At 38.8% G+C, this 14,787-nt stretch overlaps 1 protein-coding gene across 1 annotated transcript in view; it reads right to left on the bottom strand.

Annotated features, from left to right (window-relative positions):
- LOC122797630 (neural-cadherin-like) overlaps positions 1-14,787 on the bottom strand; it is a 796,015-nt gene that overhangs the window by 382,210 nt on the left and 399,018 nt on the right. Inside the window, exons 14-15 of the mRNA XM_044066174.1 lie at positions 12,099-12,226; positions 3,687-3,873 (exon numbers count right to left, since the gene is read on the bottom strand). Of these exons, the coding sequence (XP_043922109.1) occupies positions 3,687-3,873; positions 12,099-12,226 (315 nt within the window). The remainder of the gene's footprint in view (positions 1-3,686; positions 3,874-12,098; positions 12,227-14,787) is intronic.

The following is a 14,787-nucleotide window of genomic DNA, read 5'->3' as shown; positions in this document are numbered from 1 at the left end:
TTAGTAGGTCTATGTGAGACTGGTGGTGTGTTGCAAGTATTTTCCTTCTCCTCTTGACTGTCAGTTCCAGTCTTGGGTTGAGAGAGCTTTGCCTCCAGTTTGGCTGTATAATTGCATCTCTCGCATATATTAGTGTTTGGTCGTAAGAGGAGAGGGTTGTCTGTGTATATGAGGCAGTTGTAACATTGCTTCAAAATGTCCAGATTCACCAGTTGGACTGGAGAGTACATCTGAAACTGCCCTTTGGACATGACTGAATAGGTAAAGTGAGCTGTTTTACTGATTAGCTGGTAGGGACGAATAGAGAGCCTTGTCCTTCTGTACAGTATAGGGGGGGGTCTAGTGCTAGGGTTTATAAGTGCTTGCTATGAGTTTTGAGCAAGTGCTGGGCTGTGAAATGAATGGCTGGAGTGCTTAAGTTGAAAGTTTTTCTAGTTCCAAGGGAAAAATTGAACAGCAGACTATGTGGAGCCGGGAATAGTTTAAGCCTAGCTAACTGGCACTGCCCAGCACGCAAAACCATGCAAATGCATTTTTTATAGCAGGGAAATGAAAGAGATAGAAATTAGCCCAAAATGGCCAATAAACTACTAACTTCTGGGCTACAGCAAACAAGGCACACAAATTTTGAAAGAAACAGATCATATAAGCAGGCACAATAAGCCTTTAACCAGAAATTCAAACTCAGAAGGGCAGAATCTAGCGTCTCCTCCGAGGTCAAAAGGGCAGAATCTAGCCTCTCCTCCCACAAGAGTACAGACTACAAACCTTCTTAGTGTAAAATAACTGGCCTGAAGCCCAAGTGCTTAAACCAGAACTAATGTGCTTTTAGAATAACAGACAATGAGCCTTCAATTAGCAATTCCCAACTTAGAAGGATGTAAGCTACCTGTCCTGCCACAACAATGCTGTCCACAAACCTTCTTAATATATACACTTCAGAAGATCAAACGGCTGAAATATCGAAGACCATATGGTCGAGACCATATGAGCGATATTTCAGAAGATCAATCTTCTGAAATTGTAACAAAAATAATAAAAAAAAACAGTTAAAGAAGATGGTAATGCAGGGGGGCAGGCACCACACCACACCACACCCCCCTACTTAAATACAACTCCGAGATCGCGCTAAATTAGGGAATAGGAAAATCTTCCATTTCGCACTGTATTGACAGTGTAGTGCAATCTCAGAGTTGGTATATTTAAGTAGGGGAGGTGTGGGGGTGCTGGGGGGCTTGCCCCCCTGCATTACCGTCTTCTTTAACTGTTTTTTTTTTTAATTTTTGTTACAATTTCAGAAGATCGATCTTCTGAAATATCGATCATATGGTCTTGACCGTATGGTCTTCGATATTTCAGCCGTTCAAGCTTCTGAACTGTAACTATATATATATATATATATATATATATATATATATATATATATATATATATATATATATGCATACACACACATATGCATATAAATATAAATATAAATATACATATATATATATATATATATATATATATATATATATATATATATGTGTTAATTGTTAATTACTAGGCTAATGACCTGGGGGGGGCAAATTTTTGCTTTGCTTACTAAATGTATCTGACAAGTTGATGATACTCTTGGGTTGTTTTATGGGCCATATTTAGACTTTGGCGTGGATGGTCAAACATCTATAGGCTGCCTCTGTCTATAAGAGACATAGGTGCCAGGCATAGATCACCAGTCAGCATCCTGTAGGATGCTGGGTACAGGGACAAGACTTTGAGGCAGTCCGCGTAGGACATGTTGCTTATATCCTGTATTCTTTTAATGAGGAAACTGTGTAAATGTTCCAGTTGATGCACGTGCCCAGTAAGGTACATACCGAAGGTAGCAATAAGTCTGATGAAGGCCAAGTTACACTCTTGCTTATAAGTTGCATGACATAAAATGATTTCCTTATCACAGACAAATGAAAATCAAAGGCCAGGTTGCAGTCTGTATGTGTTCCCAGATCCTTGACCACTGGTCTACTCTTAGGGGTGTATTGTCAGTGTTGTTGTTTCCAGGGATAGCTGCCTTCCCAAAGGATACTATTATTTATTTCTTGGCTTTGAGCTTTAGACCCTGCCACCATGAGTCTATATTATTACCTCGAAACTGCATTTCTTTGAACACCTAAATGTTGACACTTAATCAGCGAAATCCGAAAAGCACAAACGGCCACTTCCGCAAATTTTTTCACAGGGAAAAAATTTGCTTGGCCAACCAGCAGGAAAACAAACTTTCAAATCCCCCACACCTCCCCTAACTAAATATACCAACTCCGAGATCCCTCTACATTGGAGAAAAGGGCAAATTCCCGATAACGACCAAGCAAATTATCGAAGAAGTGTAGTTTTGAGGTAATAATATAGACCCTGTCACCATTCATTTGTTTCTGTCCAGCCTTCTTGGAGGGTATTTGTGTCATTGGGGGATTCTATGACTGCCCTCAGTTTGCAATAGTTTGCAGACTTGACCAGACCAAGCACCTTGATGTTGGCCTTGACCTCAGAGGAATGGATGCCAAAAACGAGCAGCTTCAACTGTAAGCCTGAGGGACTCCACTAGGAAATGGCCTGTTTGTGGAGGCAGACTCTCTGGTCCTAACTTCTTGAGTCCTATCTGTGAGCTAACTGGTTATCCAGTGGGGTGATATTAAGGTTTATACCTAATTTTGCATGTTCTTGAACATTGCCCAAGTGGGTTATGGTGTTTGGTTGAAATGGGGAGTGTTAGCGGTACATATATGTAAGATCTGTGGGTTTCTGGGTCAGAAATGGGGACCTATAGCTTGCAACGATATAGTACGGTACTTTGCCTATGGTAATTTAGATGTGAAGGAGAGCAAGCCTGTCTTACAGCTTCACAAGTCTTGAGGTGTGTTTATTTTTGATGAAAATTGAGACACCTTTGTTTCTTCTTGTGCAGTAGCTGGTCTAAATGTGTGGGAGGCATTATAACCCTGCACTGCCAGGGTGCTCTTTGAGACTTTAAGTCATGTCTCCATAACTACACATATATCTACATTCTCCAGTGTGAGGAGAGCTTACAGGGTGTATAGTTTCTTGCTTAGACTCCTGGAATTGACCAATAACACCTTTAGATCTCCTTGGGTTGGTTTGGCTATGTCAGATGGTTTAACATGTTTGAAATGTTTAAAAAAGGCACCATAGGAGAAAACAAGATTTTAGCCAATATTCATAAGCTCAGAGGAGATAGGCACAGACCATCCCTAGTAAAGCAGTATGGTTTGGCAACCATATCTTCCCAAGCTGACACATATTGTACCCCCCTTTGAATGACAACAAAATCTAAGTCACTTATGTATACTGTTAGAAAACTACACACACACACACACACACACACACACACATATATATATATATATATATATATATTATTTTAATAGTATATATAATTTGCCCTTTTATGGTGTAAATTGTTTGCAATGGATTTATGTTATTACCGAATAATCTCCACTGGTTGTACACTCCGGACTGAGCTTGAAAATGGTTCACTGAGATCAGTGCTCTACTCTGGTTAACACATGAATAAATAAATAAAATAAAAGTAAATAAAAGTAATCTGTGTAGCAGAAAAAGGGATATGATAAAGGATGACTGATATTCTTTAAAAATGCTGGCACATCATTTCAGCAATTTACCAGAATTATACTGTCCATTCATGCCGGGTCGGGCTGATTCCGAGCTGTCCTGAGACTGGACCTCTATTAAGTATGAGCCTTTGCGTTCTCTGTCAAATGACGTTCTGGTATAAACCATTCCCGTTTCTTGGTTAATACTGAAGAACTGATGATCATGACTTGGGTCTTTCAAAATAAGATAATGAACCTGCAGTGAAACATGGATGTTGAGAATGTCATTACTTCATAGTGCATGTTACAGGCTTTTTAGTTATAGTTGTACTTATTCTGTTTACCTCTTTAGTGCAATGCACATTAACAAAAAAGTAAAAATGCTAAAAATAGCAGTTATGGAATTATGGACATAAAGTACAAAAGTACAAAACCCGACAAAACAAAGTGAAAAAAAAAATGAGCAGCAAACAATAGTTCAATATTTATAAAAGGGAAAACAATAACCTAACAGCAGGTGCTAAAAAGACAGATAACAAGCAGTTATGGAACTGATCCCTTAAGTACTTCTTTACAAGACACCCATTTTTCAGAATGCTTGCTTTGAGGTACATTATATACTGCATGATAAAAATCTCATCAAAATTCACATCTTCAATTTACCTTTCATGATCACTTTTGTCATATCGTTTAAATTTAATATGCCTGCTATGAGATGCTCAGCACACATTTTGAAATGCCTTCAACACTTTTACTGCCCCTTTAACAGCCACACATTTAATTTACTACAACATGAATGAAAGACACATCACTGCAGGCCTCTTTGTAGATATACTAGGGTCTTTGAAACTACAAAATATTTTCAATAAACTAGCAAAATTAAACTCTGGAGATGACACAATTTGCTGGCTTCAGTTATCTACAAGACAGAATCTTCCAAGTTTGTTACAATATCCATCTTTCCTTCTAAGGACTTCTGAACGCAGGAGATTCTCAAGGTTCTGGACTTGTACCCCTTCTATTCTTCCTCTTTGTCAATAATTTTCCTGAAAAACTCAAAGCTTAGCCTGATTGTAAATGCAGGTGATATGTTTTTCTTACAATCTAGCGATAAACATGGTGAACTTGATAACAAACTGTAAGAGGACTGGCCAGCTATGAAACTGGCCACTCCAATTAGCTACATTAACCACAAGAAGACTGTTATACTCAACCTCTAACAAATTACCCAGTGTTCCTCTAATTAACATTACAGATCTCAATGATCCTCTAATTACCCAGTGTTCCTCCAATTAACATTACAGATCTCAATGATCCTCTAACAAATTACCCAGTGTTCCTCCATTTAACATTACAGATCTCAATGATCCTCTAACAAATTTTCCAGTGTTCCTCCATTTAACATTACAGATCTCAATGATCTTCTAAAAAATGACCCAGTGTTCCTCCATTTAACATTACAGATCTCAATGATCCTCTAACAAACTTTCCAGTGTTCCACCATTTAACATTACAGATCTCAATGATCTTCTAACAAATTACCCAGTGTTCCTCCAATTAACATTACAGATCTCAATGATCCTCTAACAAATTACCCAGTGGTCCTCCAATTAACATTACAGATCTCAATGATAACACTATTCTCAGTGTCACAAAACAGAGATAACTAGTTGTTATTTCTGATACTTCTCTTTCCTTTATATCACACATAGATATTGCCAGCAAAGCCCTTGCTAAACTAAACTATCTATAAAATCACTCACCTTCTCTGTCTAAAAGCCTTGTTGTTCTACTGACAAAAATGTTTTAATACCTAATCCAGAACGTGGTCTCCCTTGCACTCAGCAAAGAATACCCATAGAATACAAAGGGTAGGAAACAAACTATGCAGATTCGTGTTGCTAATAGATGTCCCCTTACTTCATCATTGCGAACTGCTAGAAAACACCAACTGGCTCTCAATAAATATCAGATCCAGTAATAGAACTGCTGGATGTTGTGACAGAGATAAAAGTGGAGGTGGGATGTTTAGAAAAGGGAAGGAATAAACTACATAGGAATAAATGGATAAATACATAATAATGTTAAGGAGGAGTGATATTTTAGGGAAGGCAGGACTCAAGCAATCTATGTAACATTAAATTGAATACTTAAGACAAAATTCATATCTGTACAATGTGTACAAATGAGAAAATTGTTGCAATGGTTTGTTTTCTCTTTTATAATTGAATGTGTACTCATGTCATTATGCTATGTATAAGGTTAATAAAGGTGTTTTTAAAAAAAGTAAATCACAAGCCTCTCTTTCTCCTGGGCATGCTGATTTTCAAGGTCTTAAAATAAGGCTACTGCCCCCTACTAAAAAGGAAGCTTCGGATTCAAGAATACCTGTATGGCCTTAGAAGCACACAAGAACGCCCTCTCTCTCTGGTTTGTCCTCTATTCAAATCCACACTGGGTGAAAGAACGTTTTCCAAACTGGGACCTCCAACCTGGAAACACATGCCTACTGAAGTCAAAAAACAAGAAACCAGTGAAAATTTAAAAAAGCACTTAGAGAGAACCTCCTTACTGAATCCTCTTGTAACTGTTATCTGGATAACGGTTAATGTCTATTTAATTTTTTCCATTGATATGTCTTGACATGTATTGCGTATTATGGAATGATTCTGCCTCATTGTATCTTATGATGCTGTATTATTTCTCTCAGACCAATGCAAATCGTGCTAATGTAGGTTGTTTGTTTGAAACTGCATTCCGTGTAAACTGACTGTATAATGCTCTGTGAGCCTGAGTTGTAACAGAAAAGGGTCAATGGACCAATTCATCCACCCAGTCATTAAATAGTAAATAAATATATAAACCATGAATATAAAGTAGAATACTTGCATATTTAAGTCTAAGAAGCCGAATGCCTTATTTTCATCTATTGAGGCCTGCCTTACTCATTGTCATAATATTCACAGACAGCACTAAAAAAATAACTAGGTACAATTTAAGTAACATTTCCATTTCACTGAATAAGGGCATTTCATTTTTGTAAAACTATTTTGATACAAGTCTTATAATTCCAAACTCCCATAAAATGTTAAGTTCTACACCTGTTTAACTACTACCTGTTTTTTCTGAAAAGATTCCTCAACTTCACCAACCTTTCTTTAAAACAAATTATTATGTTTCTTCAAAATATTTGTCCCTCTAACATCAAAAGCTAAATGTCCCTGCTTTGAGAATAGTTCGGTTACATAAACGTTATGACTAGCTTGTAACAAACTCTCTTTCACCTAGTGTGGATTTGAATGGCAGGTAAACCATGGAGGGGGTGTTTTCCTCTGTGCTTCCAAGGCCATATAGGTTTTCCCAGAATATGAAGCTTCCTTTTTAATGGGGGACACTGGTATGTGTATCGCACTCTTCAGGTGATCTCCTTTCCTTAATATCTTCTCATTCCACTTCAACTTCCCGTTGGTCTTCTCTCTCCCCCCCTCCTGTCCGGCTTTCTCTTGTGCCCTTCTTCCTTGTCTACGTCTCTTTAGTCCTTTCAGTCCCTCTACTCATCTTCCTTTTTTTTCAAACATCTAATTATTGGACACATTGTATACACTAATAACTATCAACACTGCTTCTTAATTCTTAAAGTGTAACAATGTTGCAGTCATCTGTACTCTCCTTATTCACAGTCAAAATATATAGGCTTCTTATTGAGGTACCTCCGAAGAGAAATGCCTCCAAACAGTGCAAGAAGGTAGCAGGAAGTGCAACATCCTAGCAAGGTGAGACAGTATTAGGGAAGTGGACATAATGTCATCACTGGCAAAAACTGACCATGCTATGGCCTCCTCTCAGACAGGCATCAATGCTTTTAGCACACAGTATTACTAACAGCTATTGATACTACCTATTTCAGTATCTACGAGCATGTCATTACAGCTGGAATTTGTGTTGACATGACGAGGGCCTTTGAAACTGTTAACCACAAACATCTCCTGACTAAATTTCAATAACTGATCTTTGGTCAAAGTGTCATCACATGGTTTCAAAGTTATGTAGCTAGCAGGGCATTCCAAGTCTATCACAATAGTCATTTGTTTAATACTGAAACTCTAAATCCTGGTGTCCCCCAAAGCTCTATATTAGGACCCTTGATGTTTTCTCTTTTCATTAATATTCTTTCCAATGACCTCCCTAAGCCTAATTCTTTACACTGATGACATACGATTACTTCAAGAAAATAAATGCCCCAGTGTCCTGCAACAAATAAATGTCCCCCTGTCCTGCAACAAATAAATGTCCCACTCTCCTGCAACAAATAAATGTCTTGCTGTCCTGCAACAAGTAAATGTTCCGCTGTCCTGCAACAAATAAATGTCCCGCTGTCCTGCAACATCAGCTTCAACATCATTTTTAAAACTCTGCCACTGGGGTGAGCAAAAAGAAAAAAAAAAAAAAAAAAAAATATATATATATATATATATATATATATATATATATATATATATATATATATAAACACACACACACACACACACACACACACACACACATGCACACACATTTTTCTCCACCAGACAAAAAACTCTACACTTTCACAGCATCATCATCACAAATTCCCACGGAAATGCTATTCCTTATGTAACAGAACCATAGATCAGTTCCTTACATTCACCACTCATACAGACAACATTATTAATAAAGTTCTCTTGCACCTATTTCCCATCTGCTATCTGATACTGCCCCAAAATCCATAGCGAAGAATATTTTTCGTCCAAAACTAGAATATGGTTTGCCATTACTCTCCTTCCAGTCTTCTTATAATACCCAAAGAATACAAATAACTGAAACAAAAATGCCAGATTTCCCCTTCTAGCAAACTCTAAATCACATAAATGCAACCTACTTTAGGCGTTTAACTGTCTTCCAGTGACACAATGACCCTATCTACTTTCTACCTTAATATACGAAATCCTAGAAGAGGGTTACTTCCTCCCCAAATAAAAATACCCATCTGAGAACAGGCATTTTCAGTGAAAGATAGCTTAGACAACACCATATTACTTAGCCGTTCCCCTTTCAAAACTGCAGTAGGATAGTGTGCCTTTTCCAGTCTTGGTCCAACTCTGGAATAAACTCCCTCCTGAAATCAGGTCACATAATTTCCTGCAGGGCTTCATGGTGTCACTTTCAGAACACATTTTCAGTGAAACTGACTGTAAATGCATTTAGAGACAATGAATAACAAGCAATAAGCAACTCATAAAGTTATAAACGTGGCACTGCCCTTTCTCCTGACAATATTATTTCCACTGTTAGATATTCATTATTTGAGTTGAATATATTTTGGATAAGATGACAATATGCTGATTTTACTTCTTGTATTAGCTACTGTGATCAGTGTACATAATTTTGCATATGTGAATGTCCTCTAAATCTGTAATTTTTTTGCTTGTACCATACACTTGTCAACAATGTAACTAAGCCTTTGTGCTTGAGTTGTAGCTAAAAAGCGTCTTCGGACCAGTCCACCCACCTGTTTAACAGATAAAAATAACTACATATGTGAAGATAGGTGAAGGCTGCCAGCCTAGCCAGATAGAATTTTGTAGATAATTCTGTCATTTGTAAATATTAATATAAGCCACAGGCTTGTTCTCTTAAATGGAAGAAAATGCTGTTAAATGTGGAACTGCAAAAATGTAGCAGTGCACTCTGCTGTAGGAAGGCTGATAAGTCAAGCATTGAGTAATTGTTTGATATCAAAACTAATAGCCGAGATGTCTAAATGAAGGAATTCTTCCTACTATTTTGAGGCCAGAGTTAATGCTAAAATTTACATGATTAATTTCTTTTATTGCTCTGACTTCCTGACCAGCTGCAAGATCAAAAGGGCTATTAACGTCTGACTTTCTCAGCCTGGGAAAACAGAAATTTGTTAAGAATGATGTAATGTGAAGCAGCACTGTGTTATCAATTGAAAGAGAGCGAATCAGAGAGTATTTGGCATTTGTCTTGAGAACATCCAACTCACCAGTATCTGCCTGTGTCTGTATGTAAGTAGGGTCTTAGACTTTAGTGTTTCTCTTAGAAATAGCTATGAAATAGGACGATTAAACTAAGTGTTTTTCTGTGTTGATGTCAGAACTATTCTACTGTATTTTTTAAGCATTTTCTTTGGATCTCTGAACTCTTGACTAGCACTGTGTAGTAAGAAGTATTGTCTTATGTTATTTATTATTAAATATTTAAACCTTTCAACTGTGGCTGTTTTGTGTAGAGATAATTTAAGCTCTAGAGTACATTGCATGTATATAGTGATACTGTCCAAGTCACTCCAAATAAGCCTTGACTGTTCAATTGCACTCACCATTTGGATAATAATATTGCACAGTAGAATTGGACACCCTTTGATAAGGGTCTTTTTAGTGGCTGATAAGTATTAATGGGTGGTGGCAGTGATTTCTACTTTATAGTCTGGGTAAAAGGGGCACAGCTGGAGAACCTGTACCAGCCTTCCCCAGGAGTGTCTGGGTGGTTGTATATTACTCTTATCTCAAAGTGTGTGTGTGTGTCAGCTACTTGGACAAGGACACGAAGCACTGGTTGGACAGAGATGGTGCTGGAGGTTTTAGCTTGCCCATTAGGCTGAGATCTGGACCTTATAGTTGTGCCAGTGAGGAGTCTTATTGGGGATCTGGAGAGAAAGGGAGAAACCAGCCCCACAGTGACTGTGAGCTCTGTGTGCTCAAGGGAAATTGTACTTTACTGTGGGTGTATTTGTTATCCTCCCCTATGTGGATGCCCCTCACTAGTGTTAGTGGTGAGGATTGAGGCTCCTTGATCGCTGGGTCATTGTACAGGTGTCACAATATAAATAAATGCTGCAGGATAGTCCATTCTAATAACATGAGGTGAGAAGGAAAAGACAAGAACATCAGTGAAGATTGATTATGAACATCTGGGAGGGTAGGGAGCAGTATGGAAACTTGCAGAAAGTGGAGGGGTAAACAGTCTGTGGCCAAAACTAGGGGACAGTGTTCTGAGGAGTAAGCAAATGTTCCTGCCAAAAAGGTATTCAGAGAAAAGCAAGAGGAAATAACACAAAGGCTGGGGAAGGATGGTGGCAGGATAGCAATACAGGATAGGGAAGTGTAGAAGTACTTTATCATGTTTTTTTTTTTTTCATTTCACTCTTCACAAAGGAAAGGGAAAGGACAATATCTCATTAGGAAAGGCTGATGGAGGTAGACAGATAAGAGTAGTAGAGAAGGAAGTTAAGGAGAAGAAGCCAAGCTGCAAAAGAGGAAAGCTCAGATACCTGATGGGGTTCGTACTGGAATTTTAATGAATTTGTTAGGAGTCCAGGAACCATCCCTGATGGAAATGTTTAAAGGTTCCCAAGCTAAGTGGAAGGTGTCTGACGAGTTGAAAATTGGCTTAAGTGTTCTTCCTGTTCAAAGATGGAAAGTTCATTTAGGGCAACTACAGGCAGGTCAGCAGTACAGAGGCATCTGGCATAATCAAACAGAAGGTCATGATTGAAAAGATGGAGTCCTTCCTAAACAGCAATAATCTCCATGACACAAACCAACATGGTTTGTAGGGTGAGAGGTTTGCCATTCAGATCTCCTACAACTCTGTGACTGGTGTTGGTGGAATGGACAGAGGAGTGCAAAGAATGTAGCTTATTTGGACTTCGTCATTGTCTTTGTCACTGTCCCTGATGGGAAGATCTTTAGTAGATTAGCTAGGTTAAGGGTAGGACAAAGGAGCTGGGAAGATACACAACTGTAAAGGAGGGCCTTATAGCTAATGATTATAAGAAGATTATCAGGGGCTAGCAAAGTGATAAACAGTGGGTGTGGATGATGATGAACTTGGAAACAGCGTGCTTTAATGTAGTTCATTCATAGATGTCAGGAGACACTAAAAACAAGCTGAACAATTTAGCCAAACCCACAAGTCGGGTCACAGTGCAGGATAGGGATCCAAGGATTAATTTCACACTTCCAGTTACTATGTCTATGGTTACCATTTTATCCAAAAACTATAATTTCTAAAATCATTTTATCCACACTTTGAGGAGTGCACTATACTAAACACACAGTTTTCAAATAAGTACAATTATAGACATAATGTTGTAAGTTAATGTGCCTTTTACTTGGATGAACTCTTAGCAGGTTCCCTCATCTTTTCATCCTGAAAAAAAGTCTCTCACCTTTCAATTGAAAAAGAAAAACTGACATATGCAATGCAATGCATTCCTGTAACAGGAGGGCAACAAATAAGAAATGCAAGGTATCAAGCTGTTATGTTACTGGTGACTGACGATCTCAGGTGAGGAGACTACAGAGAAGCTATGATGTGGCATTACCTGAATAGATGTTTTAATATAACGTAGAGCAGTACAATGGAAGAAAACATTCTGACAACATGCAAACTATTTTAAAGGTTACAGTGGTGAGATGGACAGCTTGTTCAGCAAACCTTTCCATGAAGGCCAGAGTCTTGGTCTGTGGCTGACACCTGTACGACTGCAGTGCCGTGATCTGCTCCTTCAGGTATTGTGGCCTCATATATGGAAGATGTAAAGAATGGAACATTGTCATTCACATCTGCAACAAGAATCGTTCATAAGTCAGTGGCACATTCTCCAGCCTAGCTTCCAGTCACTATCTGCACTGAATCAAATACATTCCCCATATTTCATTTCTAGATGCTGAAATATATATTAATATTTATAAGCTAATAAGTAATACAAGGAAACTAATTTTGCAACAAATGCATATTTGTGAAGTAAAATAACCTAGAAAACTTCTAACAAATGTTGTGGAGTTAATACCAGCATTTCAAATGGACTGAGTCCACAAGTAAATGTTAAAACTAGGCAGCACGGTAGCTTGGTGGTTAAGGTTTCTGCCTCACAGCTTCAAGGTTCAGTTTCAGCTGGTGTGTATTGTTATCTGCACTGGTTTACCCAAAGCTCGTTTGCTAGAACTCGAGTCTTAAACTATCCATGCAGATATTCCATTTACTCTTGCCTTTGTAACAAAAGATATTGCTGAAATGGGTCTACAATTCACTAGTGCACATACCTAGTTAACAAACAAATGAAAGTGAAAGTAAAGAAATACATAACAATGCCACTGCTTGAACTAAAACTGAGAGCATACAGACAGTGCAAGGTTATAATGCCTTCCACACATTTAGACCAGCTACTACACAGACAGGGACTAAAGGTGGAGGTGCCTCAATTTACATAAAAAATAAAGAAACCTCAAGGCTGATCAAACAGGACAATGCACTTGAGCTGCTCCATGTTCAAATAACCATAGGCAAAATCCAATACCACTTCCTTGCAAGCTATAGATCCCCCTCTATGACCCAGGAAACCCATACCATGTATTTAAACTTATTAGAAACACTAACCATCCAACCCAATACCATATTCATGGGAGACTTTAATTATCCCCACTATTAACTGGGAATCCTGTAAGACACCAAACGTCTCACCAAAGGCCACCTTGGTAGAATCACAAAATCAATAGGCTGTATAACAGAAGGGAGAAAATCATGGCAAAAATTAGGAGGTGCAGCACCCAGCATGATAAAAGCACTCTCATCAAACTAAACAAACAACTCAGAGGACAAATAAAGTCTACCAAAGCCTAATTTGAGGTAAATTTGGCTTCCCAGGCCAAGGACAGCTCAAGGCATTATGTAGCTATGTCGCAACTTGAAAGTTAATACACAATTGTGCGCAGAGCTCATTGTCAATGGAGCCACCTATACTGAGCCAGAAAATAAAACAAACCTACTGGCTGACAAATTCAGCTGTGACTTTGCCCCTCTCTACCCCTCAACCTTCCTTCGGGAAATACCATCAAATATAACCCCCTCCCCACTATCACTAAGGAACAGGTCCTTAATGCTCTCTCTAAGGCCAAGAACACAACATCAATGGGCCCAAGCACTATCCCAGGATGCCTTCTAAATAGCATGAAACATGACCTGTCAGGGCCTCTAGAATTGCTATTCAACTGTAGCCTTCAAACAGACTTCCTGCCTTATGAATGGAGAACAGCAACAGTCATCCCTCTGCACAAAGGTAAGCCATCTACAGACCCTGGAGACTACAGACCCAAAAGTCTCACTAGTCTCATATGCAAAGCCATAGAAAGACTTACCATGGAGATGATCAATAATGACATAGTAGACCTCCAGACTCTGGACCCAACCCAGTTTGGTTTCATCAAGGGCGGGTCATGACTACTCAACCTAGTGCACTTCTTTGAGAAGGTCACCAAAGCAATGGAAGAGGGCAAAATGGTTCATACTGCCTACCTTGACAAGGCCAAGGCATTTGGCACAATATCCCACTCAGACATTGTTGACAAACTCAATTAGTTAGGTACAAACCTATATGTCACCAGGTGGATAGCCACCTGGATCACAGACAGGACTCAGGAAGTTAGAATTGGGGAGTCCACCTCTACAAAGAGGCCGGTCAGAAGTGGAGTCCCTCAGGGATCGTTCTTTGGACCACTCCTTTTTGGCATTTACTTCTCTTTAGTCAAGGTCAATGTAAATGGTTTCTGGGTGTCTAAATCTGCATGCACTTGCAAGTTAGGAACTGTCATTGAATCCCACACTAACACAAATGTTCTCCAGGAAGGGCTGGCACAGACAAACAGCTGGTGTCAGAGTCATGGACTAAAACTAAATGCTAAGAAATGCAAAATAGTATCCTTCAGGAAGTCATCTGCCCGTGGTAGCTATTATATTGACAACATACCCTTTACAGCTGACCCAATACTTAGGAACACACATAGACAGCAATCTAGCATTTGACCATCACATATCTACAGTAGTGAGGAAATCATTCTACTTTGTGCAACTTATAAACAGAGGTATGGCATCTAGATTCAAGGAAGTCATTGTTCCACTGTACTGAGGATTCATCCGACCTATCATCGAGTACAATGCCCCATTTGGTATGTACCTAACCAGGCATATCCAACAACTGGAATGTCACTAAAAGAACAGAGGACTTAAATGTTCTATGGCTCAAGGCCCTATCCCTGTATTTTGTCTTCTGCAGGCTGTTGTCTACACCTGGCATACAGGGAATTGTCATACCCCACTCTGATGGACCTCCTACATATCCACAAAACAA

The sequence above is a fragment of the Protopterus annectens genome, chromosome 3.part1 (genome assembly GCF_019279795.1).
Source record: "Protopterus annectens isolate FY-2018-M chromosome 3.part1, PAN1.0, whole genome shotgun sequence".
NCBI lineage: Eukaryota > Metazoa > Chordata > Ceratodontiformes > Protopteridae > Protopterus > Protopterus annectens.
This window is presented reverse-complemented; position numbering and strand designations above follow the sequence as displayed.